The sequence below is a fragment of the Vombatus ursinus genome, unplaced genomic scaffold (assembly GCF_900497805.2).
Source record: "Vombatus ursinus unplaced genomic scaffold, bare-nosed wombat genome assembly UNPS02015175.1, whole genome shotgun sequence".
NCBI classification, from domain to species: Eukaryota; Metazoa; Chordata; class Mammalia; order Diprotodontia; family Vombatidae; genus Vombatus; species Vombatus ursinus.
In genome coordinates this window covers 3,427,418-3,451,037 of record NW_020954953.1, presented here as the reverse complement: position 1 = coordinate 3,451,037, position 23,620 = coordinate 3,427,418, and the positions used below count along the sequence as shown (strand labels likewise).

Sequence of the window (23,620 nt, the reverse complement as noted above, 5' to 3'; positions counted from 1 at the left end):
TGACTAGAACATAGAAAGCACCTAATAAATGGTCTACCTGTCTGTTTTATATACATATATATGTATATACACATATAACAAATATATATTAGTAGGCTATTATTAGTAGTAGGCTAATCATACACACATATATACATATTAATAGGCTATTGCAATAAAGCACATATATGCAAGCAGCATCTAAATGGTGCAGCAGATAGAGTGTCCAGCCTGGAGTCAGTAGGGCTTGTCTTCCTGAGTTCAAATCTGGCCTCAGACACTAACTGCATGACCCTGGGCAAGTCACTTAACCCTGTTTGCCTCAGTTTCCTCATCTGTAAAATGAACTGGAGAAGGAAATGACAAACCACTCCAGTATCTTCACCAAGAAAACCCCAAATGGAGTCATGAAAAGTCGGACGTGACTGAACAACAACAACAACATATGTATGCAATAATGAATGCATTATTGGATACATATGCATTATTGTAATAGCCTCCTAATCGATCTCCTTGCTTCCAGTCTCTTCCTTCTCCATTTGATACTCCCCGCACGACTGCCAAAGTGACATTGCTAAAGCACTGGCCCGACAAAAAGTTCTGGTGACTCCCTATTGGCTCTAAGATCATTTGAAAAAGCCCCTATTTAGCATTTCAAGCGCTTCACAATCTGGCTCCCCCATTATTACAACATTATTCCCCTTCACAGACTCTGTGGATCAGTCAAACTAGACCTGGAGATAGCATACACTCCCCAGTCCTGCCAAATTTGCTATTGTTCATACACGACAACCCATTTCCTACCCCCTGGACTTTGCATAGGTTACCTATCCCCCAGGCCTGAAATGTACTCCTCCTCTGCTCTCCACCTTTTAGAATCTCTAGCTTCCTCCAAAGCTCAGTTCTAGCGCCTCCTCCTGCCACAGAAAGTCTTGCTTGGTCCTTCCAGCTACTAGTGCCATTCCCCCTCAAATATTGACATATGTATACACATGTATACACACATATATGTAGCACATGTGTATATATGCATATATGTGCATGTCTGTATATATGCATGTGTGTTTTATTTATATTTTTTCATTTATTTATATGTGTGCATGTTGTATCCTTCCACTCCCCCAATAGAATGTAAGTCTTTGAGGGCAGAAATTGTTTCATTTTTGCTTTTATATTTCCAACATAGTGCTTAATAGTATAGTGCTTATATAAATAAATGCTAGTGTAGTGCTTAATAAATAAATGCTCATTGATTGATTGGTTGGTCAGTTGATTGACTTCTAGTTTCAAAGTCCCGTGATGTTAGAGTACTTTTTATTTAGAATAGATGGCTTTGAAATAGTCATCATGTCCCCACCATTCCTCAGAATAAGTTCCCAGATATTTTTGGTTTGGCTGTGTGTACATTTTCTGCTCTACTTTGGAATGATTCTTCTCTCCTTCTGATGACTATTATGGATACATTAGTTTTTCTTTTTAATTCTACTTCCATTTGTCACATCAACCGGGTGGTCAGACAGGGCACTGTGAGAAGCAATACACAACCTGAAAATGATTGCTATCCATTAGTTGCTGCCAACCTTTTTCAGGTGTTTATATCCCATTTTGTGTTTTGATTATTTGAGCCGAATGTCCTTTGAGGGGGGAAGAGACCTTTTAAAAATTTAACCTCTCTGGCCTACAGTTTCCTAGCCCAATCAATAAAAGGGTTCACCTAGTAAAATGCAGGGTCATCAAGATCACAGGTTCATTTTTGTGCTCGTATCTCCAGGACTACACACATAGTAGGTACATAATAAACGTTTGCTGAAACAAAATGAACTCAATTAGATGATCTGTAAGGCCTCTTCTTGCTCTAAATCCTATGAGGCTATGAAAATAATCACAATACAAATACTGATAGCTTAGTACTACAGTGAATTCCATCCAAGATGACAAATGGACAGCAAATTGCTTCTTATTGAAAGGGAGAGTTCTTTGATCCTGCTGAGTGACATTGACAGCCTGCTCTGTGTGGTGTCGAATGCTTTCCCCACCTGACATTTTTCATTCTTGATGGAAAAGAGTATGACCCTATTAAAAAAAAAAATCAAACCTTTCTTTTGGAGCCTATATGAATCGTATTTGTCACTTCTCCCTTACTTCCTGGTTTCTGGAGTTTTCCTAACTGATCCCACAGTTTGGCAACTAAACTTAGGATTAAAAGTAAACTTTCAAGCTTGTGTAAAAGGATTATAATATCACACTATTTCAATAGATACTCATTTGCTTTCTTATTTGCTATCAGAAAATTCATAGCTGTTATAACAAATATTTATTTATAGAAAGGGATTTTTTAATTTTATTTCATCTATTTCCTGTCTATTAAATCAAAAAGGTATAATTCATCATTTGAATAACCCAAGCCCCTCACCCTGCCATGCACTGTGATGCAAAGCAGAGGATTTGTGAGGGTACAGCAAGAAATAGCAGGAGGGAAAGATGGTTTTGCAAGTGATCTCCTCATCACAGATATGTATCTTCAATATTTAGTTGTTGTGGCAGGAAAACAGCAACAAATACATGAACTGTAAACCATCTGGCTTGAAATATGTTCAAATATGAATGTTCATCTTGAAAAATGAAATCTATGGAATTCTGGCATCCACTTTGACTTTTGAGAGATGAACAGCTTGGGTATGCAAAGGAGGAATCTAGAGACCAGCCTTTTTACACTTGATTTTTTTCCTGAACAGAGACATCGAATGATTCACTACCTGGGAAAGAAAACTTCCCCCTAGCTTTTATTTACTTTCTTGGAAACCACTGTATCATTGTTGTTCTTAATCTTAGTTACTGTATCCACATATGGGGATTGTTAGGATCCTATCTTATGTTTTGAGAAGTAAATGAAACAAAAAGTGTTCTTATCATTTCACATTTACTAGGTACCGATATGTGCTAGACAAAGCGCTACACACGTAAAGATTAACTGGCTTTCATCAAGCTATGCTGAGAAGAGAACAATATAACTTTGTAAATTAAGGACAGAATGGCATAGTGGAAAAAACATATAGCTTGGTGTCAGGACACTTGGGTTTAAGTCCACATCACTTAATTTTTCAGAACCTTAGTTTTAATATCTGTAAAATGGGAATAATTAAACTTGTACTAATTACTCCACAGGTTGTTTGTGAGTTTTGAATGAAGAAAGGTATGTAAAAAGTTTTACAAACACGGTGCACTGGGTAGCATACCCCCTTTAAGTTTTAGAGGTTGTTTGCCCTGAGTTTGAGGGAAGAAAATTTAGTTATCAATTCTTCTTGCCTTCCCCTTGTTAGTCCAAGGCGATTCAGAAGTTCTTTGAAAGAATGTTGGGTCTGACAAAGGTAGAGTAATGAATGATGCATATCAAGGGGCTATATTCATTGCAAACCCTACTAGTACCCTAGTGCTGGCCCTTACGACTTCTCACCTGGATGATTTTGTTATCCCTCAAATGCATGCACTACTTTGTACAGAATACACCTTGTGTGTTTGTACACAATATACCTTGAACATCTTAGAGATTCTTCCGGAGTAACACCAGGTGGGGACAATCAACCAAACAGAAAATTATTTTTTAAGAAGATAGCTCCCAGGATCTAACCCAATTTGTAGCATCTCAGACTCTTGGGAGAGATCTTTTTCATCACCCTCCTCCCACCAATGTCCTGAAATTCAATTTAATTCAATAAACATTTATCAGGTGCCTACCATATGAAAACCACTGTATTAGCCAATGGGTACACAGAGATAAAAATGAAGCAATACCTACTCTAAAAAGCTTACATTCTACTGGGGGAGGATATGACATGCACACAAATGAGTAAATACATACTCTATAGAAGGGAATTTCAAGAGTACAGGAAAGGTTCACAGAGGAGATGACTTCTGAGCTGTGCTTTAAAGGAAGGTAGAGATTATATGAGGTATAGGGAAGAAGGAAGCACATATCAAAAATAGTATACTGCTTATGCAAAGTCATGGAGGTGAGATATAGCACACAAATAGCAGAACCATTTGACTGAAACAAAAAGTATGTAAAAGGGAGTCATATAAAATGACTAATATTGTAAGTGGGAAGCAGATTGTGGAAGGCTTTAAGTGACAGGCTGAAGAGTTTTTATTTTATCCTAGAAGTAATTAGGGAGCTATCCAATATTTTTAAGTGGGTGGGATGGGAGGAATAATGTGGTCAGATTTATGTTTTAGGAATATCAATTTGGCAGCTGCGTGGAGGATATATATTGGAGAGAGAGAGAGATTGGAACCAGAGAGACCAATTATAGATCTATCAAAATAGAACAGTTGATACGCTATAATGATATGATACCAGACCAGTCCATGAATGGAGAGACAGGGATGAATTTGAACAGTATGGTGGAGATAGAATCCAACCAACATGACTTCTCAATTCATTGAATACTGAGACTGAGGGAGAGGGAAGAATCAAAGATGATTCCTAGATTTCAAGTTGGGGTGACTAGCAGAATGTTAGATCCTGTATGGTTTAGAGAAAATATAATGAGCTCCATTTCTCTCGTGTTGCAGAGACATCTATGGAACATCTACGTGAGAAAAATGAGCATAGTAAGCACTTAATAGATGCTTATTGAAATGATTCCTTGCAAGGAAGAAAGCTAAGTACATAAACTTTAGAAACCATCTGTTTCAATACCCTGATTTTACCAATAAGGAAACAAGTTTGAATTCCACCTCAGATACTTCGTAGTTATTGGGAACAGAGCAAATTGCTAAATTTCTCTGCACTTCAGATTTTTCATCTATAAATTGAAGACATTAGACTAAGTGGAAGGTCTCAATCAGGTCTGGATCAATAATCCTTCAAGTGGCCTCATTGGAGGAACAGGTGGTAAATAGCAGAACCAAAATTTGAACCCAAATCTTCAAGTTTCAAATCCAGTGATCTTTCCACAGTACTAGAATAACTCTATAGAAGTAAAGGTCTTGTTTTTGTTGTATTAGAGGAGGATAGAGCCAAACCAAGGCAGAAGAAGATGTGATTTAGAGATTGTTGGTCTGAGTTTTGTGCCAAAGCAGCTCTCTTATGACTGGGACTAATAATTCAGGGTCACAGGAAATCAGCCTTATTGGAATGCTTTCCCCTAACCTCTCACAAATTAATTTTCTACATTTCTTTCATGTTCCATCTTGTCATTTCCTTTAATGAGAGTTCCCTAACTGACCCATTATGTTGATCTTTCCCTTTTGAGGTCCCCTAATCCATATATGTTCATATATATATATATATATATATATTATATATATATATATTACATACATATTTGTGCCACAATATTACTCACCTCCTTGTATTTGTAATCTATTTTTTTCATATATAAATTTTACCTCCTAATTATACAATGAATTTTTCAAGAATAGAGATGGTATCATCCACCTCTTTGGTTCCCTTTTAATACCTAATACAGAGTTATATTCACAATATTCTCAGTTAATCCTGGTTGAGTAAAAGAAATGTTGAGTGAACCAAAAAATTATGAATCGGTTGTTGAATTAGCCTAAATGAAAATTAGCCCAGATGAATATTCTTAACTATGTTTGTAGCAAAGATGATTTAAAAATTGGACTGCATAGGACTCATTTAACTCCAAGAATGAAAACAAAACCTACCCAAGTAATAGTAACTCAGATTCATATGCGTATTAAGATTTACGAAGCACTTTTCTCACAATAATTCTGTAAGTGTGCTATTATTTTTCCCATTTTACAGATGAAAAACCGAGGCTTCATTAAGCAACTTGCCCACAGTCACAAAGCTGGCACAGACAGAACTGTAATATACATGGAATCTTGAAGAGCTAAAAGAGAACTCAGAGGTCATTTTCTCCAAACCTCTTCTTTTTAATTTGTTTTTTTTTCTAGCAAAGATCTGTCCTCTGTCTCTCCCACATCTCTTCCAACCTGCTTTTATTTGTTTGTTTGCCAGTTTCATTGTTTACTTATTTATTTGCAGATAAAGAATAGAGGCCCAGAGAAGTAAAATTTGCCCAGAGTCTTGCCCAGAATCACATAACCAGTAAGGGGCAGAGTCTTGGAGGAAGAGGATCTTAGGTCAAGATCCCATACCAGTCAATCATTCAATGAACATTTATTAAGCACCTACTATGTGCCAGGCACTGTACTAAGCACTAGGGATGCAGAGAAACTTAAAAGACAAAAGACAACCCCTGCTCTCCAGGAGCTCACAATCTAAAAGAGCAGACAATATACAAATAACTATGTAAAACCAAGCAGTATTTCCAACAAAACCTGGAGGGAAGGCACTAAAATTAAGAGGATTGGGAAAGATCTCCTTTAGAAAGTGACATTTTAGTTGAGTTTTGAAGGAAGCCAGGGAAACCAGGAGACAGAGAGGATTCCAGGAATGGGGGATATGGAGGGCAAATGCCTGGAGTCAGGAGGTAGAGTTTCTTGTACAAGCCCCAGCAAGGAGACTAGTGTCACTGAATCAGAGAGTACAGGAGGCAGGAGAAGGGTGAGAAGGCAGCAGTGACGTGGAGATGTAAGATGTAAGAGACTGATAAAGTGGGAGGAGGCAGTTTATAAAAGAGCCACCAACCTCTCCATCAAACATATGAAATAATATTTGTGTCATATTTGTTCTTTAATTAAGCTGCTTGAATATAAAATATCAATTTAATTTATAGTTTTCTTTAAAGTTTTTCCAGGTCCTTGAGTCTTTCAAAAAGCAAAAAGAAGTGAAATCAACACAATGATCACTGTGAATATTCCTTGGAAACAAGGACCCCTCAATCAATGTAGGGATTTGAATTCTACTAATCCTAACACAGCACCATGCACAAGGAGATGCTGACTAAGCATTTGTTTTGGATCCAGATGATGATATTTGGTTATTGGGAACAGGGACAGGCAATGTTTCTTTAATGCTTAAGTAGGAGAGAATCGCTTGCAGGTGCTGCTTTTTCTAGGCTGAACTCCTCTGCACTATCTACAGGGAGCTCCAGTTTTTAGTATGCAGCAGCAAAAGCTCGACGATGATCAATCTTGCCCTTGACGATCAAAGAGTTCCTTTGTTGGGTCAGCCACTCTTTAACTGTGAAACACTAAAGCAGCTAAAAATATAATGCTGAAGGATTCTAGTCTAAGAGAGCTATGCAGCACAAGTGCTGTTGGCTTTCTATTTACTATAAATTTGCTTGCTTTTAGGATTTTGTCCCTCCAACTTAACGTCTCTGCCTCATTTTCCTCCTCTGCAAAATGGGGATGATAATTGCATGCACATCACAGGTTGTTGTGAGGACCAAGTGGGATAGAATATTTAAAGCCTTTGCAAACCTAAAAGTGCTATATAAATGCTAGTTATTATTTTTTTCACTAAAGAAGAATAATACAGTATGAATTTTTATTGAGGGTTTTTTTTATCCACATTATCGTTAATTTGGAGCTAATGAAATTCTTTTCTTTCAAGGCTTGCCTCAGGTGCTACCTCTTACACGAATTCCCAACCTCCACCAGCAAATGACATATTGTCTAGACTTTGTCCTTGGCCCCTATCACATTATATCCTATTGCATATGGATTTTTTCAGTCAATTAACATTTATTAAGCACATACTATGTGCCAGGCACTGTACTAAGCACTGGGGATGCAAAGGAAAAATGCCTGCTCTCAAGGAACTCATGGTCTAATTAATGTGGGAGACAATATGCAAACAGCTATGTACAAACAAGACATATATACAGGATATATTGGGGGTAATCCCAGGGGGAAGCTACTGAGTAAGGAGTACTAGGAAAGGCTTCTTGTAGAAGTTAAGACTTCAGCTGAGTCTTGAAGGAAGCCAAGGAAGTCAGAAGGTATAAATGAGGAGGGAGAACATTCCAGAACTGAGAGAAAGTCAATGAAAATGCCTGGAGCCAAGAGATGGAGTGCCTGTGCTCAAGTGTAGAGTATTGTGGGGAGAAGGCTTAAGAAGATTGGAAAACTAGAAGAGGTTGGGTCATGAAGGACCCCTCAAAAGCCTTAAAAGAACATTGTATATTTGGTTCCGAAGGTGATAAGGAGCCACTGGAGTTTACTGAACAGAGGAGTGACATGATCAGACCTAACTTAGGAAGATCATTTTCACAGCTGAATGAACAATGGACCAGGAGTGGGGAAAGATGAGGTATAGAGGCCAGGCAGCAGGCTATTGTGATAGTCCAGGTGTGACAGGAAGAAGCCTTGCACGAGGGGGTTTGTAGAGTGGTTTGCATACATGTTGTACCTTCTTCATAATCTTCATGAGACCAAAGGTTATGTCATTTATCATTTCATGAAATTACAGAATCTCACATTTGTGAAGGTATTTAGAGGGCATTGATTTCATTCCAAGAAAACCCTAAACAGGGTCATGAAGAGTCAGATACAACTGAACAATAATAACACTTGGTACTTCTGTGACATACCTGAGAAACATTGTTGTTCAGTCGTTTCAGTTGTGTCCGACTCTTCATGACCCTGTTTGGGGTTTTCTTGGCAAATACTGGAGTGGTTTGCCATTTCCTTCTCCAGATCATTTTACAGATAAGGAAACTAAGGCAAATAGGGTTGAGTGACATGCTCAGGGTCATACAGCTAATAAGTGTCTGAGGCTGAATTTGAACTTAGGTCTTCCTGACTCCAGTCCTGGTACTCTATCCACTGTGCCACCTAGACACCCCACCTAAGAAGTAGTTCAAGCATTTAATAATAATAACTAGCATTGATAAAGTACTTTAAGGTTTACAAAGCACTTTTACAAATATGATCTTATTTTATTTTCAAGAGATAAGTGCTATTATTAGCCTCATTTTATCCACTTTACAGATGCAAAAATTGAAGTAGGAAGAGGTTAAGTCACTTGCCCAGTGGCACAGAATTAATGTATATGTCTGAGGTCAGATTTGAATTCAGGTCTTCTTGATTCTAGGTCTAGATCTCTATCCACTGTGCCACCTTCTTCCCTCCCTTTGTTTAGAAACTTCCAGAGAAGGTAGATGTATTGCATCCTCAGGCAGCCTATTCCATGCTTGGACAAATCTAATTGTTAGAAAATTTTTCCTTCTATGCCCAAAGGGCTATAAAACCATGCATATCCTTTGATCTAGCAATACCACTAGTAGGTCTGTATTCCAAAAGAGATTTTAAAAAAAAACGAAAAGAAAAAGGACCTAAATATGTACAAAAATATTTATAGCAGCTCTTTTCTGAGGGTAAAGAATTAGAAATTGAAGAGGTGCTCATCAATTGGGGAATGGCTGAACAAGTTGTGGTATGTGATTATGATGATATACTATTGTAGTATAAGAAATGATGAGCAGGATGCTCTCAGAAAAACCTGGAAAGAAAGTGAAATAAATGAACTGTGTACAAAGTAACAGCAATATTGTAAGATGATCAGCTGTGAATGACTTGGCTATTCTCAGCAATACAATGATCCAGGACAACTCTGAAGAACTTATGATGAAAAATGCTAACCATCCTCAAAGAAAGAATGAAGGGTGTCTGAATACAGACTGAAGCAAACTTTTTTTTAACTTAATTTTTTTTTAGTTTTTTTGTCTATATTTTCTTTCACACTGTGATCATTATAGAAATGTTTTGCATGACTACACATGTATAACCTATATCGAATTGCTTGCCTTCTCAATGAAGGAGGTGAGGAAGGAAGAAGGGGGAGAATTTGGAACTCAAAGTAAACATTAAAAATTGTTTTTACATGTAACTGGGGAAAAATAAAATACTAAATAAAGCATTAAAAATACAAAAACATAAGGTTTTTCCTCACATCAAGCTTAAATCCACTTCTCACAACTTCTACCTATTGTTCTTCTTCTCTCCTCTGGGAAAAAAATAGAATAAGTCTAATCCTTATTTCAAATAACAGACTTTCAAATATTTGAAGACAGCTATCACATCTCCCTACATTCTCCTACAGTATGTAGGACTCATAATTAGCACTTAGCTCAGTGCCTGGCACATAACAGGCACTAAATAAATGCTTCTTGACTGACTGACTGACTCACTAATACTCCTTATAGAGTTGGAGGTAATCCTGTCTCTGTCACTTACCATCTATGTGACCTGAAGCAAATCATTTAACCTCTCTGGCCCTCACATTCCACATCTATAAAATGAAAGAATTGAGCTAGATGGCCCTTCCAACTTTAAATCTAGTATCATATATTCTTGAGGTTCTTTTGACCAAGGCAGAAAATGTTTTTGTATCCCTAGTCCTAAGCATAGTGACTTAGACATAGTGGGTGCTTAGTGAATGTTTATTGAATACAGCAGTGGACACTGCCTTTTGCATTAACAAGACTGATTACATCCATCTTTCAAAACAAATAAGGCAACATTCATTTCACTGGCTTTCAGGCATTTGTGACTAATGGGCAAGGGAATACTGTCTAGTTCACAGTACATATGCTTTTAAGAACCATGTTTGGTAGCAGTGTCTACTTAAAATGAAATGGTTTGCATCTTTACAGAGGTGGGGGATTGTGGGTATGAAATATTATATACACTTGTCAGACATTTTGTTAATTGGTTTTGCTGATGTGGCTTTTTTTCTTTTTTAATCTTTATTACAAGATATAGCAAGATGGCACAGTAGATAGAGTGCTGGGTCTGGAGTCAGGAGTACATGAGTTCAAATGCAGCCTCAAACACTTACTGTGTGACCTTGGGCAAGACCCTTCACTTTGTTTGCCTCAGTTTCCTCACCTGTAAAATGAGCTGGAGAAGGAAATGGCAAACCACTCCAGTATCTTTGCCAAAAAAACCCCAAATAGGATCACGGAAGAGTCAAACACAACTGAACAACAACTGTTCTCTGTATAGGGGAACAGAAAGAGCCATATTTAGAAATGAAATGAAAGTGAAGTAAAAACAAATGGCAACTATTAAAGTAAGATTTTGAGGAGGAAAAAGAAAATCATTTGTTAGTGAGTTTTTGAGTAAAGCAAGTAATCTTCAGTACACCTAACTTTCTTCCCTGTCATGTAGCATGAGATTCCCCATATTCAAGATTGCCTGGCATGCTGCAGATTTCCTTGTCTATATTTCCATGGGTCACTAGCAGCTTCCATCATCCTAGTCTACAAGGAATTCTCCAGCCAGTCCTTTGGGATTTCTTGTCCTATCCCAGGTGCTTCTTTTGAATATTGAAAACAAGGGACAAAAGTGGTTAACATTCTGATCATATTTGCCTTATCCCAGCTCCCCCTTCTCCCTTCCCCTTCCTGACTGTTTTTCTCCCTGCCTGACTTTGCCCCAGATAAGCACTAGGATTCAGAGGGGTAGCAATTTTAGCTGTGGTCTTGCAAAGTCCTTTAAAATCACTTTGGCTAAGACAAACCTCATTATCCTAAACAGCAGAACCTGTCGATACTTGTTCATGATGTGTAGGCATAAAATGTCATGAGGAAGCAGACAGAAGATAAGGATCCTAGAGCACCTGGCACCTGCACAGCCCTCAATGTACTTTGTGCTGTCTGTCACAATCCCTGCATCAGAGCCAGAGAGCACAAGGTTCAATTGAAGCTGGCTCTTGCTCTCAAGATAAGAACTGACATCTGCAATCTAATCAACTTGGAGACCAACTATGTAATCTGATGGCTTGGGATGTCTTTTAACTGAGAAAGAGGCAACACCCTCCACAGGTCATAGCTATGAAACTGGAATGACATTGATGTTAACAATAAGAGCCTGTGTCTAGGTGGGGCTCAAAAGTCTAAAAGGGCTTTCCCAGCACTTAGCACAGTGCCTAGTAAATGGTGGTGTTGTTGTTCAATCATTTCAGTCATGTTCAACTCTTCATGACCCCATTTGAGATTTTCTTGGCAAAAATACTAGAGTGGTTTGCCATTTCCTTCTCCAGATGAGGAAACTGAGGCAAACAGGGTTAAATGACTTGCCTGGGATCACACAGCTAGTAAGTGTCTGAGGCTGGATTGGAAATCATGAAGATGAGGCTTCTTGATTCCAAGTCCAATGCTCTATCCACTGTGCCATCTAGCTGCCCAGCCTGATGAATAGTAGGTACTTAATAAATACTTATTGAATGAATAATTGGCCGACTCACTGACTTCTCCCAACAATTCTTTGCAGGAAATAATATTGTTCCCATTTTGATATTTATTTAAAAAACACACACAGACACACTGTTCCCTAGTACCACAATAATTTTAAAAGGAATGCAGTGGGATTTTAGTTCTTTTTTTTTTTCAAAAAAAAAGCACATGTTTAAAGCTTATGTTTAAATATCAGAGACTGGACTAGAACTCAGGTCTTCTGGGTCCAAGGTTCTACTGGTACACTGTCCCCAGTTGAGAAGAGAAGGTTTTAGCATTTATTGAGAGAACTTGTTGAATACTGACTGAATATGACATTTTGGAGTGGGGATGATGGGGGTGGGGTCTTATATTTCTCTTTGGTCCTAATCTTGCCATTCACTAGCACTGTGATTTCAACAAGTACATGACTCTTTCTCAATGCCTCAGTTTCCTTATCCACAAAATTGGGCAGTTGGATTAGATGGTCTCTAAGGTCCCTTCCAGCTCTGAGATGTTGTGATATAATTGGCCAAGTGTAGTGAAGTTGTGGTCAGAGTACCTGGGCTCAAATCCTCACTCTGCCACTTTCTGCCTGCATGACCACAGGAAAGTCACTTAACCTCTCTGGCCCTCAATTTCCTCATCTGTAAAATGAAGAGATTGGACTAGATTACATCTCAGGTCCATTATAAAGGTGAATCTATGATTCTATGACCACAGTATTTTCCCTAAAAAGAAAATCCTCTGAAAAAAAATGAATCCTCTGAAAAAAAAAAAAAAGAGCTACCCAAGGCACATTTTCACAATGCAAATCATAACTGCTTCTTGGTAATAAGTCCCATGGATGCTATGAATGAATAATAAATATAGCATCCAGTTAATTCAATGTAGTTCTATGTATTCGAATGGGAATTAACCAACCTTATTTTTAAAGTAATGTTGGACATCTCTTTAAAACTAAGTCATCAAATGATGTTTTTAATGTGGGTCTGGAAATACATCCAGCAATTAACAAAAATTGTGGCCACCCTTTATTACTCCGTAATATGTCCCTTTATTATTTGGATTACTATGTGAAAGATATAAAAGATGAGAAATTTTCAAATCTTCCTCATACTCACCAGACCAAAAATAGAAGAGATAGTGTAAAACTGTAGGTATATTTCCCTCTGAATTAATTTTTATAACCCAACCAGGTAAGACCTCAAAGATATGTAAATCCTAAACACTTCAGGAATAATAACAAATTATTTCACGATGGAAGATTATTGGCTTAGAGGAATGAATATGAAGATTTCAAATCTACAGTAAGTGTACTTTAAAGGAAATGACTGTAGCAATTTCCCTAGCTAAGCTATAATCTCAAGTTAATTTTGCCAGAATACTTATGATTTGATCCATTTCTACAAGGAAACAAATCAGAAAGAAGGCTCATTTCTGTGGCTTCTAAATAAAATTGAGGTTTAAAATATTTTTACTGGCACATGAAAGCATCAGACCATCCCTGTCCAAGTAATCTTGCCTGTCTCTGAAAACATGCCTGTCTGTCTGCTTGCTTGTCCATCTATGCATCTGTTCGTTCTGACATTGTTTATGGGAAGCCAGAATGCTTGAATGAGTGATGAAAATATTTAACAACATTTGATTTGATTGAATATTGAACTTTTCTTTCAAATCTTTGATGTTGTACAAAACCAAAGTGGAAGGGGGAGAATAACAGGAAGAGAGAGGAAGTAAGGAATGAGATATATAGCACATAGAAAAGGTCAACATTGTGAAATGGATAATAGAGGGGCTGCTTTAGTGTCAGGGAGAGCTGAGTTCAAGACCTCCTCCTGACCCATTTTAGCTAGACAAGTCACTTAATCTCTCCATGCTCTAAGCAAGGCTTTAAGACTGAAAGGTAAGGGTGGGTTGTCCACCCACATTGGTAAAAGGAGTTTCTGTCATAGAAATTACATATATTAGTGAAATCATTGGTTTAGACCCATATCATAAAATTCATGTAATAATAGCTGACATTTATAAGGTACTTTATGGTTTGCAAAAGGCTTTTTATATTTTATTTCATTTGATTCTCCCACCACACCTATGAAATAAGATCCTATTATAATCTTCATTTTACAGATGAGGAAATAGGCTGAGTAACAAATGTAACAAAGTAGCAAAATATGTAACAAAGTAACAAAGATGAGGTTACATAATAGTAGATGTCTGAGGTAGAATTCAAATCTGAGTCTTCCTAAGTCTAGGTCCAGTTTTTCATTATGCCAAGCTAAATAAGATATGTATTTAATCCACTGAATGACTATGCCCTTATTCATAGTTGAGTGTTGTGTATTATGGGCAACAATTAATGAAAGACACATAATAAATGCTTATTGATTGATTGACTGATTGACATATAAGCCATATTGATACAAACACAGAAGTTAGATCTTCTATCGGTGACCTTGTATAAGTCCCTTCACCTCTCAGGGTCTGTTTCCTCCTCTGTAAAATGGAGGGTTGAACTAGATGGGTCCCTGAGATCCCTTCTGGCTCTGCCCCTTTTATCCTATGATCTTAAGTTGCAAGAAGAGCTTAAGTCTTAAATCAGAGAACAACCCCCATATTCCACTTTTTTCCTGTTATTTCATCTTTAAAACTTTTGGCCTGAACCATCCAGACAATTATCCCCATATCCATTCACAAACCCAGCAGTAGGTATAATTGGTGTCCTAGGAAGGAAGATGGAGTCACAAAAGTGGCCCTGGTTTGGGGGCAATTTTAAAGAAATGCCAGTCTCACAGCACTGGCCCTGAGAAAATAATGTTTGACAAATATATAGATTGTGTGTGCATATTAACACATAAATACAAAGTGATGAGGCAGTCTCCAAAAACACAAACAGCTCAATCTCATTCTTCTATGTTCATATGTTGTACATACATAAAATGTTCTTACCTGCAGCATTTTTTTCTTCTCAGCTTCATCGTATGCTTCTTCATTTTTACCAATTAATATTCATTGAGCTCTTATTTTTGTCTAGATTTAAAGGTTTTCTGAAAGATTGGATAGCAGGGACAGCTTATATAAATACCAAAAAACATGACGAAAAATGTTTTTTTTTCTTCATTTAGGCTTCTGAGTTCAGTTATTTATTTCATGAATTTGTCCAATTAGGTATTATAATCTTGACTGCAACCATGTAGAAAATGGAGTAGAAAGTGTATGAGGATAATTTAATAACAACAGCTTTCCTCTCTTGTGAAATATTTTGGAGAAAAGAATCATTAGACAGAGGTTTGCTTTTTATTTACTTAGGTCATGAGGCATGTCAGTTTGGTGATCTGCTCTTGGCAGGAAGTCCTTAATTAGAAATTCCTAGAAAGCGCATCTCCCAAGGAGGTGCCTATTAAGACCTAAAGACAAAAGGAGTTAGTAGGAAAGCCCTTATGAAGGGCAGAAAATCCAGGCTAAGGTGAAGAAAAAGAGTAAATTGCTTCTCAGCATAAAAGCAAAACCATTCAGATGGGGTGCTGGATTTTGAATGAAAGTCTGTCTGTCGTGTTACTAGTAAGTAGCTCTTTACTTTTCAATGTTACAAAATATGTTAAACATACTTTGAATCTGAGTGTGTCAGAATGTTAAGTGATTTCAAGTATGACACAAAAACAGAGATCTGATTAGGAAACATTCAATAGTCATATTTAATCTACCCTTAAAGAATTATGTAAAGTTGTTTGTGTGAGCAAGCTCATTTTCAATTATTTTTAAAGTCAAGTATTTTGTTCTTGCATAATGTATGAATTGGCTTCTGGAAATCAAATGAGGTCTTCAAACCAGCCTGTAAGATTGGGGTCTTTCTCAAGTACTTTTTGAGGTTTTTGTCTCCCTTCTTCTAGATGTCATTGACCTTTAGTAATGTCTCATTGGGAATTTCCAACCTTCTGAGGTTTCAAAACAGCTTGGAGTACTTCCACAGGTTTTTAAACATATAATAAAAATATTTACAATTTATTACTGTTATAATTACCACTAAAAACAATTTGATAATAAGGAAGGGGGTGCTGCATTTCTGATTAGCATGATGAAATTCTAATTTAATTTTTAAAGACCTGTAAGTGATTCTGAATACAGGAAAAGGTTGACGATGGTATTGATTGACTCACTGTCTCCATTCTCTTCTGTATTCCAGCTGTCATGGTTGGGAGGGAATTTCTATCTGTTTATTGACACATTCCATTGGTATGAAGAAGAGGATGCATTTCTTTACACACGGGTTATTCTAGGTGTAAGTAAAAGTTTGTGAATTTTTGGAAAATAATATTCTTTTATCTTCATCTTCCTTCTTTTTAATTTGCCTCTTTTTTTTTTTTTTTGGACTTTTATCCACACACAGTCAGCCTTGGCTTGGGCAAGAGCATCAGCGGTGTGCCTGAACTATAATTGCATGTTAATTCTATTACCCATCAGTCGAAATTTCGTTTCATTTTTGAGAGGAACAATCACTGTAAGTACCACACCCAGCTTGACTTTTCTCTGTGGTCAGCATGGCCATTAATCCAGTGTCTGACCAGGGCCTTCCAAATAATGTATGTTTAATAAATGTTGGTTGAATTGAATTATCTCAATTTGGAGGAGGAGGGTGTCCATGCCTTTGATTTCATGTATTTAGGGAACTCTCACGATAATAGCTCCCTCCATGGATGTTGTCAGGACAGTTAGGTGGTACAGTGGATAAAGTGCAGACCCTGGAGTCAGGTGGACTTGAGTTCAAATGTGGCCTCAGCTACTTACTAGCTATGTGATCCTGAGTAAGTCACTTAACCCCTATTTAACCTTAACCCTCAGTTCTTCATCTGTAAAATGGGGACACACTGGAGAAGGAAATGACAAACCATTCTGCTATCTTTGCCAAGAAAACCCCAAATGGGGTCACAGAGAGTTGGACATGACTGAAACAACTCAACAGCAACAACAGGTGGTGTCACCTTTCTAGATATTGTTATCAATCTGTAGCTTACAGTCTTGCAGAATCACTTGGGGCACTGGGAGTTTAACTGAATTGTCCATGATCACACAGCTGGCATGCGTCAGACTGCTCCCCTTATATACTTATGCAACATTGCCTTTCTAATCCATGTTACCCTAGTCAAAAGCTAAATGTGCTTCATATAAGGCTTAGTTTGCTCAAAAGATCTGTGTTTGTCCAGAATGGGGAGCTCCGAGTGTGGGAACTCCTTCCACCAACATTTATACATCATAATAAATATTGATATTTGAACTTGAGTTATTTGGCTTTCAAAATGTACTCTCTATCCACTGTGCCTCATTCTCTTTTCAAGTCTTAACATCCCTTTTAAACTAAGGTTTATGTCTTCCTAAGAGGGGAAACCGGTGATTAAGCCAGGAAATCAGAATTTCTAATTATACTCTCACTTCTGCCATTTACTCCCTACAAGATATTGGCCACATCATTCAACCTCTCCGTATCTCATTGGCTCTGTCTGAAAAATGGAGTTAATGAACTTGACCTGATTCACAAAGGTAAAACTACTATAGCAGCATGAATTCTCACCATTTCAAATTCAAAGAACTTACATAAATAGTTCAGCAGAGAGCCCACAAGGAAACATCTTACAGAATAATGGAATTTGAAAACCCAAGTCACTGGATTTCTTAGAGCTGAATCTTATCCCAAAATCACAGGCTTTTTTCCTAATTATACTTATTTCAAAATGTTTGGTGCTTGGCCATACATCTTGCCAAAGAGAATCACAACTTATATAAAATTACTTTCTGACAAGGGAAAAATGTGGGGTTTTCAAATCTCAGCATGAATAGAAATCATTGATAATAAGTTAGTAAAAATCCATATAATCTCTATAATGTCTTTCTCCAAGTATCTTTAAAAATTAATGGGTCATTTAACCCATATAGGATTATGTTCTATAGATGGGATAAGATATGAAACCTATTTTTCTAAATGCAGAAACCAAGGAATGGATGTTAGCAGGTTTGCCCAAATCAGTGAGGCTCATTCAGTTAGTCTTAGGAATTCAGACGTTGGCAGAGTGGAGAGCTGGGCATAGAGTTGGGAAGATTTAGCTTCCTGAGTTCAAATCTGGCCTCAGATACCAACTGATTTGGTGACTCTAGGCAAGTCATTTAACCCTGTTTACCTCAGTTTCCTCCTTTGTAATCATTTTACAATTTACAATTCAGCTCATTGCTAGAGAAGAAAATGGCTAACCATTCCAGTATCCTTGCCAAGAAAATCCCAAATGGGGTCACAGAGAGCTGGACATAACTGAAAAATGACTGAACAAGAAATTTAGACTCATTGACTTAATTTTCCCCCTGAATTTGACTAAATAGGTTGCCCTTCCTTCTTCCGATTGAACAAGTTGAAGGAAGGAAGAGAATTGAACAAATCAACTGGTTGTTTTAGTGTCATATAGACAAAACTCAGTAATTCAATGGCAGAAAAAAAGAATGAGCATTCAGATTTCCCAATTCTCATTCCATTATCCATTATATTCAAAAACTATCATGTCTTCCCATCCAGTGTTGCGGAGGACCATGGAAGAAACAGTTAGACAAAAGTCTCAAGTTCCACAAGCTGGTGGCCTATGCAATAGCTATTAATGCAAGTAAGTATTTCATTATTTATAGATTTTCTCTTCCTCCTGATTTATGAAATTTGGGATTATCCAAAACAATTTTCTAAGAACTTAGATATGATACCCTCCCCAAAAAAATAAAATAAGAGAATCAGGGTTTAGCCTTAGGTAAGAAAAATCTACAGCAAGGCAACCTTGTGTTAGAACTAGCAAAGTATAGTGAGAAAACCCTAGATTTTAGTCGGATAAACTGGGCATGAATATTCTACTATATGCTTACTTTGTGACCATGGAGAAGTCATTCAATCTTTCTTGTGCTCATTTTCCAAATATTCCAAAATGAGAGATCTCTCAGCCGCCTTTCTTCCCTAAATTCTATAATTTGCCTTCTGTAGGGCCATTAAAGTCAAGAAAGAATAATTTGGTATTTAACCTTTTAAAGTCTATTTGCTCAGATGTTCTTGCTGCCCCATTTTCCACTACTTAGTATGGGATAGTTGATTAACCACTATTTTCAATTATGAATAATTAAGCTTGGGGGGTTATTGTATGCTCAATTTCTCCTTAAAAGTAAATATGTCATTTTTAATACAGTTCAATGGGGTACAGCACTAACTGGTGCAATTAATTGCATTTATGGTCACACAAAAATAATTTTTAGGTTGCAACAAAGGAAGAAATGAGAGAAGAAGAAAGGGAGGGAAGGAAGGAAGGAAAGGACGGAAGGAGGGAGGAAGGGAGGCAGGGAGAGAGCAAAGGAGGAAGGGAGGCAGGGAAAGAGGGAGAAAGGGAGGGAGGGAGAGAGGAAAAGAGGGAGAAAGATAGAAAGGAAGGACAGGATGGAGAAAGGAAGCAAGGATGGGAAGGAGGAAGGAAAAAAAGAAGGAAGGAAGGGAGGGAGGGAAGGAGGGAGGGAAGAAAAGAAGACAACAAAGTTGTGGAAATTAGTAGACAGTTGTAAAATAATGGATATAAACTGCTTTGAAACGATATAAAGCACCATAAATATTTAAGGTAGATACATATTTTTTCAAAGGCTCCAAAATTAGTATATTTCAATATGCGCCAAAAATGAAACAGGAAAACAAAGATATTGAAATGAAGGGCTACACATATGATAAAGAGTTATGATCCAGGACTCTTTGCCTCAAACCAATTTAACTATAAAATGTGTTCCTCATTTGTTTTTATCCTCCCATGCATAGAGAATACCAGAGTAAAAGGAACACTCCAAAACAAATGTGAATTTAATTAAGCAACAAGATACGACAGACTTTGCAGAAGTGCAAATTAACATAGATTTGGGGTGTGCAATGAAACATGAGGCAAAGATTCTCCCAATTGATTTTTCTTAACACCAGATTAAACTAACCAGGGAGATGCTTTGAAAAAGACTTTGTGGTTTGTTAAGGAATAGGGGTAAAGAGATGCGAGACTCAGAAGAAAAAGATCTAAAAGGGAGTATCAAATTAAACGAAAAGGAAAGATCCAAAGCCAAGAAAAAAGATGGCAGAAAGAACCTCTGATATTTTGCACTATGAACTGTGCTGGAACAAGGGCACCACAAGCCCTATTCCCCTCAAGTCAAGGATAGGGCTTACCCTTTGGTGCTCAAATTTTTAGGTGATCTCTTCCTCCCTCATTGAGTAATCACAAACTACTTAGCTGCTGACCGGACCATGAAAAGCATTGTGTTCCTATTCCCAGAAACCACTTGTCTGATCAATCAGCAAGCATTTATTAAGTTCCTCTCTGTGTTAAGCATAGTGAAGGGCTCTGAAGGAAGATACAAGAACAAACAATGAAGCAGTCCTGGCTCTCAAGGAACTTGACTTCAATCAATTTTTTTTTTAATTTCTTATGTTATAATTTTTGAACCTGTGCTTCTAGAACAGAAGAGTGGAGAGACTAATCTTAAAGATATTCAGAATAGAAATAATAACAATAACAATAATATCTTGGTAACCACAGTGGATAGAGTGCTAGGCCTAGAATCACAAAGGTTTGAGTTTAAATCTGATCTCAAATACTTACTAGCTGTATGACCTTGGGCAAGTCATTCAACCTATTTCTGCCTCATTTTCCCCAATTGTAAAATGGAGATAATGATAGCACCTACCTCCCAGGGTTGTTGTGAGAATCAAACCAGATAATATCTGCAAAGTTTTTAACACAATGCCTGGTATATAGTAGGTACTTAATAAATGTTTGTTTCCTTCCTTCCTTCCTTCTATAATAACAATGTTAGGGCACAACGATGTTGGTTACAATCACTAAATTTTGCTGAACAATCACCATAGTGGAAGTTTTCCATAAGCTGTTAAGTTGTAATCCTATATATAAACATAAACATAAAAAGTCACAGAAGAGAAGGCCAGACCTAGGCCTCAGAGTGTTGAAATAAAAAACTGCTGGATGCATCTCAGGAGAGAGAGCAGAGAATTGCAAACTCTTCAGTATTTGATCATCTCCTAAATACCCACCCCGAATTTTTTTCCAAAAGAAGAATTAGTCCTAATACAGTTCTGCCAGAGGTACTGTGAACTCTCTGGAAACTCGAGTCTTGGTCCAAGCTAACAAGATTTCATGGGATTTATAAATGAATGCCACTCACACTGCCAGTAGGATGGAGACTTGGACACTGTTCTGATTGGATAAATCCAAAAATCCTCACACATATATAATATGGTAATAGTGTACCTTACAAAGACAGGTGAAGTTGAGGAAAGAAGATCAGTGACTCTCTAGGAATCAAACAGAATGCACTGTCTTTCCTAGCACTTCTAGACAATGAATTGGATTTTCAGAACCACTAAAATAGGCTCCCAGAGTAGATCCTTTTCTGCTGAATAGAATCAGGTTAGTGGCTAGCAGATTTCCATGGTGGTTAAAGGAATAGAAGGCATTCAAGTAGTACTCTGCATTATTATTTTTTTTAAAGTATTTAGCAGTGTGTGAACTATCCCCCTACTATACTGTGAGCTTTATTCATTGTTTAATCCCTTTTCCCCCCACAAATTCCTACTGCAATGTCTCATTACGGTTGGAAAGTGACCCTCAGTTCTTGAAAGCCATGCCAGTGAACTGTAGGTTCTGGAAGGTTCTAACATATTGGAAAAGCTTGAAGTATGATCCTGCCAGCTGACTGTGTCTACTTTCTGAAAATCTAGCTAAGTACCGAGAAACTCATCATGAGTAGACTGGTCATATGCTAATGAATTATTTGGCTTTGACAACTCAAGAATCAAAGAAAATACAAAATCAACCTTAGTCCCATGTGGTTGTTTTGTTCTTCCATGATGAATGTGTTGGGAGGACAGAAAAGGAGCAGAGAGTGCTATGAATCACATCCTTTTTAGTCTACCAATGAACTATTAAGTTAACTGTAGATTTTCTAAATGTTTGATCTCTGTCCAATGACTAATGAATTCAAAAAAATCAATTTCACAAGTACACTATGGGAGAAGCATGACTAGACCGAAGTTAATCTGAAAAAATTATCTGAGGGTTTTAGTGGAATGCAAATTTAATATGGATCACCAACATGAAATGGCGGCCAAGAAAACTAATGTGATATTAGACTACATTAGGAAAGGCTTAGTATTTAGGAATAAAAGACCACATCTAAAGTATCAGATTCAGTTCAGGATACCACATCTAAATGATGGCATTGACAAGCTGGAGAATATCCTTAGGGGAGTAATCTCCTAGGAAGGGATTCTTTTTCAGGTCTAAATTGGACTAAGGGGCCATTGAATTTCCTTCCAACTTTGAAATTCTGTGATTCTATAATTGACCTACTATTAGAAAATATGGACTATACCAATATCAATATTCTCATGATAAACGAAACCAGAAGACAAAATAAAATTTCAAATTTTATGCTGTCCACATCCAGAAAAAGAACTACGGAGTCTAAATGCAGATTGAAGTACATTATTTGATCTCTCTCTTTTTTCTTTTTTCTTTTTTGTTTGTTTCTTCTTTCTCATGGTTTCTCCCACTGGTCTGGTTCTTCTTTTCAACATAACTAATCTGAAAATAAGTTTTATATAAGTGTATATGTAGATTCTATATCAGATTGCTTGGGGTGGGGGGAGGGGAGAGATGGGGAGAAACTTTGGAATTAAAATCTTGGGAAAGTGAATGCTGAAAACTAAAAATAAATAAATTAATTAAAAAAATTTTTTTAAATATAATTTTTTTTAAATCTCAAATTTTAATTAAAAGGAAGGTCCTCCTTATAGAGGAAAATGAGGAGTTAGCAGAGTTGGGTTTTTTCATGTCCTTAAAGACAACAAGAAAGATCATCTCATGGAACAATTGGTGTTTTCATTTTGTAATGCTTATTTATGAGTACAGAGCAGCTAGGTGGCACAGTGGCATTGGACCTGTAGTCAGGAAGATCTGAGTTCAAATGTGACCTCAGACACTTACTAGCTGTTTGACCCTGGGCAAGTCACTTAACCCTATTTGCCTCAGTTTCTTCATCTGTAAAATGAGCTGGAGAAGGAAATGCAAAAGACTCCAAGATCTTTGCCAAAAAACCCCAAACAGGGGTCACAAACAGTAGGACATGACTGAAAAATGACTGAACAATATGAATAAAAAGCATGAGCATAAGTGAAAAAGACAACCTTGAAGATAATTGCAGCTTAAGCACCATTATCTCCTTCAGAGATGAAGAATTAGAAAAATTCTACAATGAAATAGGTAAGATCCTTCAAATCAAGTCAATGTATCCTATTGATTACTTCAATGCCAAAAAAAGGTAGGGAAGAATGGCAGAAAAAAAAATACAATACTGATAACAGTGGATATGAGTAAGGTAAAGATCAGCACTGCTACTATAAAATATAGATCAGATTTGAAAAAAGAAAGATTTCAAAAACTTGTCCAGGGGTCACATAGATACTAGGGGTCAGAGGTAGG

General features: G+C 37.1%; 1 protein-coding gene across 1 annotated transcript in view; it reads left to right on the top strand.

Annotated features, from left to right (window-relative positions):
• Positions 1–15,575: 15,575 nt before the first annotated feature.
• The window catches only part of LOC114031445 (NADPH oxidase 3-like), a 101,321-nt gene continuing 93,276 nt past the window's right edge, over positions 15,576–23,620 (top strand). The window contains exons 1-4 of the mRNA XM_027846511.1: positions 15,576–15,638; positions 16,261–16,356; positions 16,465–16,575; positions 18,634–18,718. Coding sequence (XP_027702312.1) covers positions 15,594–15,638; positions 16,261–16,356; positions 16,465–16,575; positions 18,634–18,718 — 337 coding nt within the window. The 5' untranslated portion in view covers positions 15,576–15,593. The remainder of the gene's footprint in view (positions 15,639–16,260; positions 16,357–16,464; positions 16,576–18,633; positions 18,719–23,620) is intronic.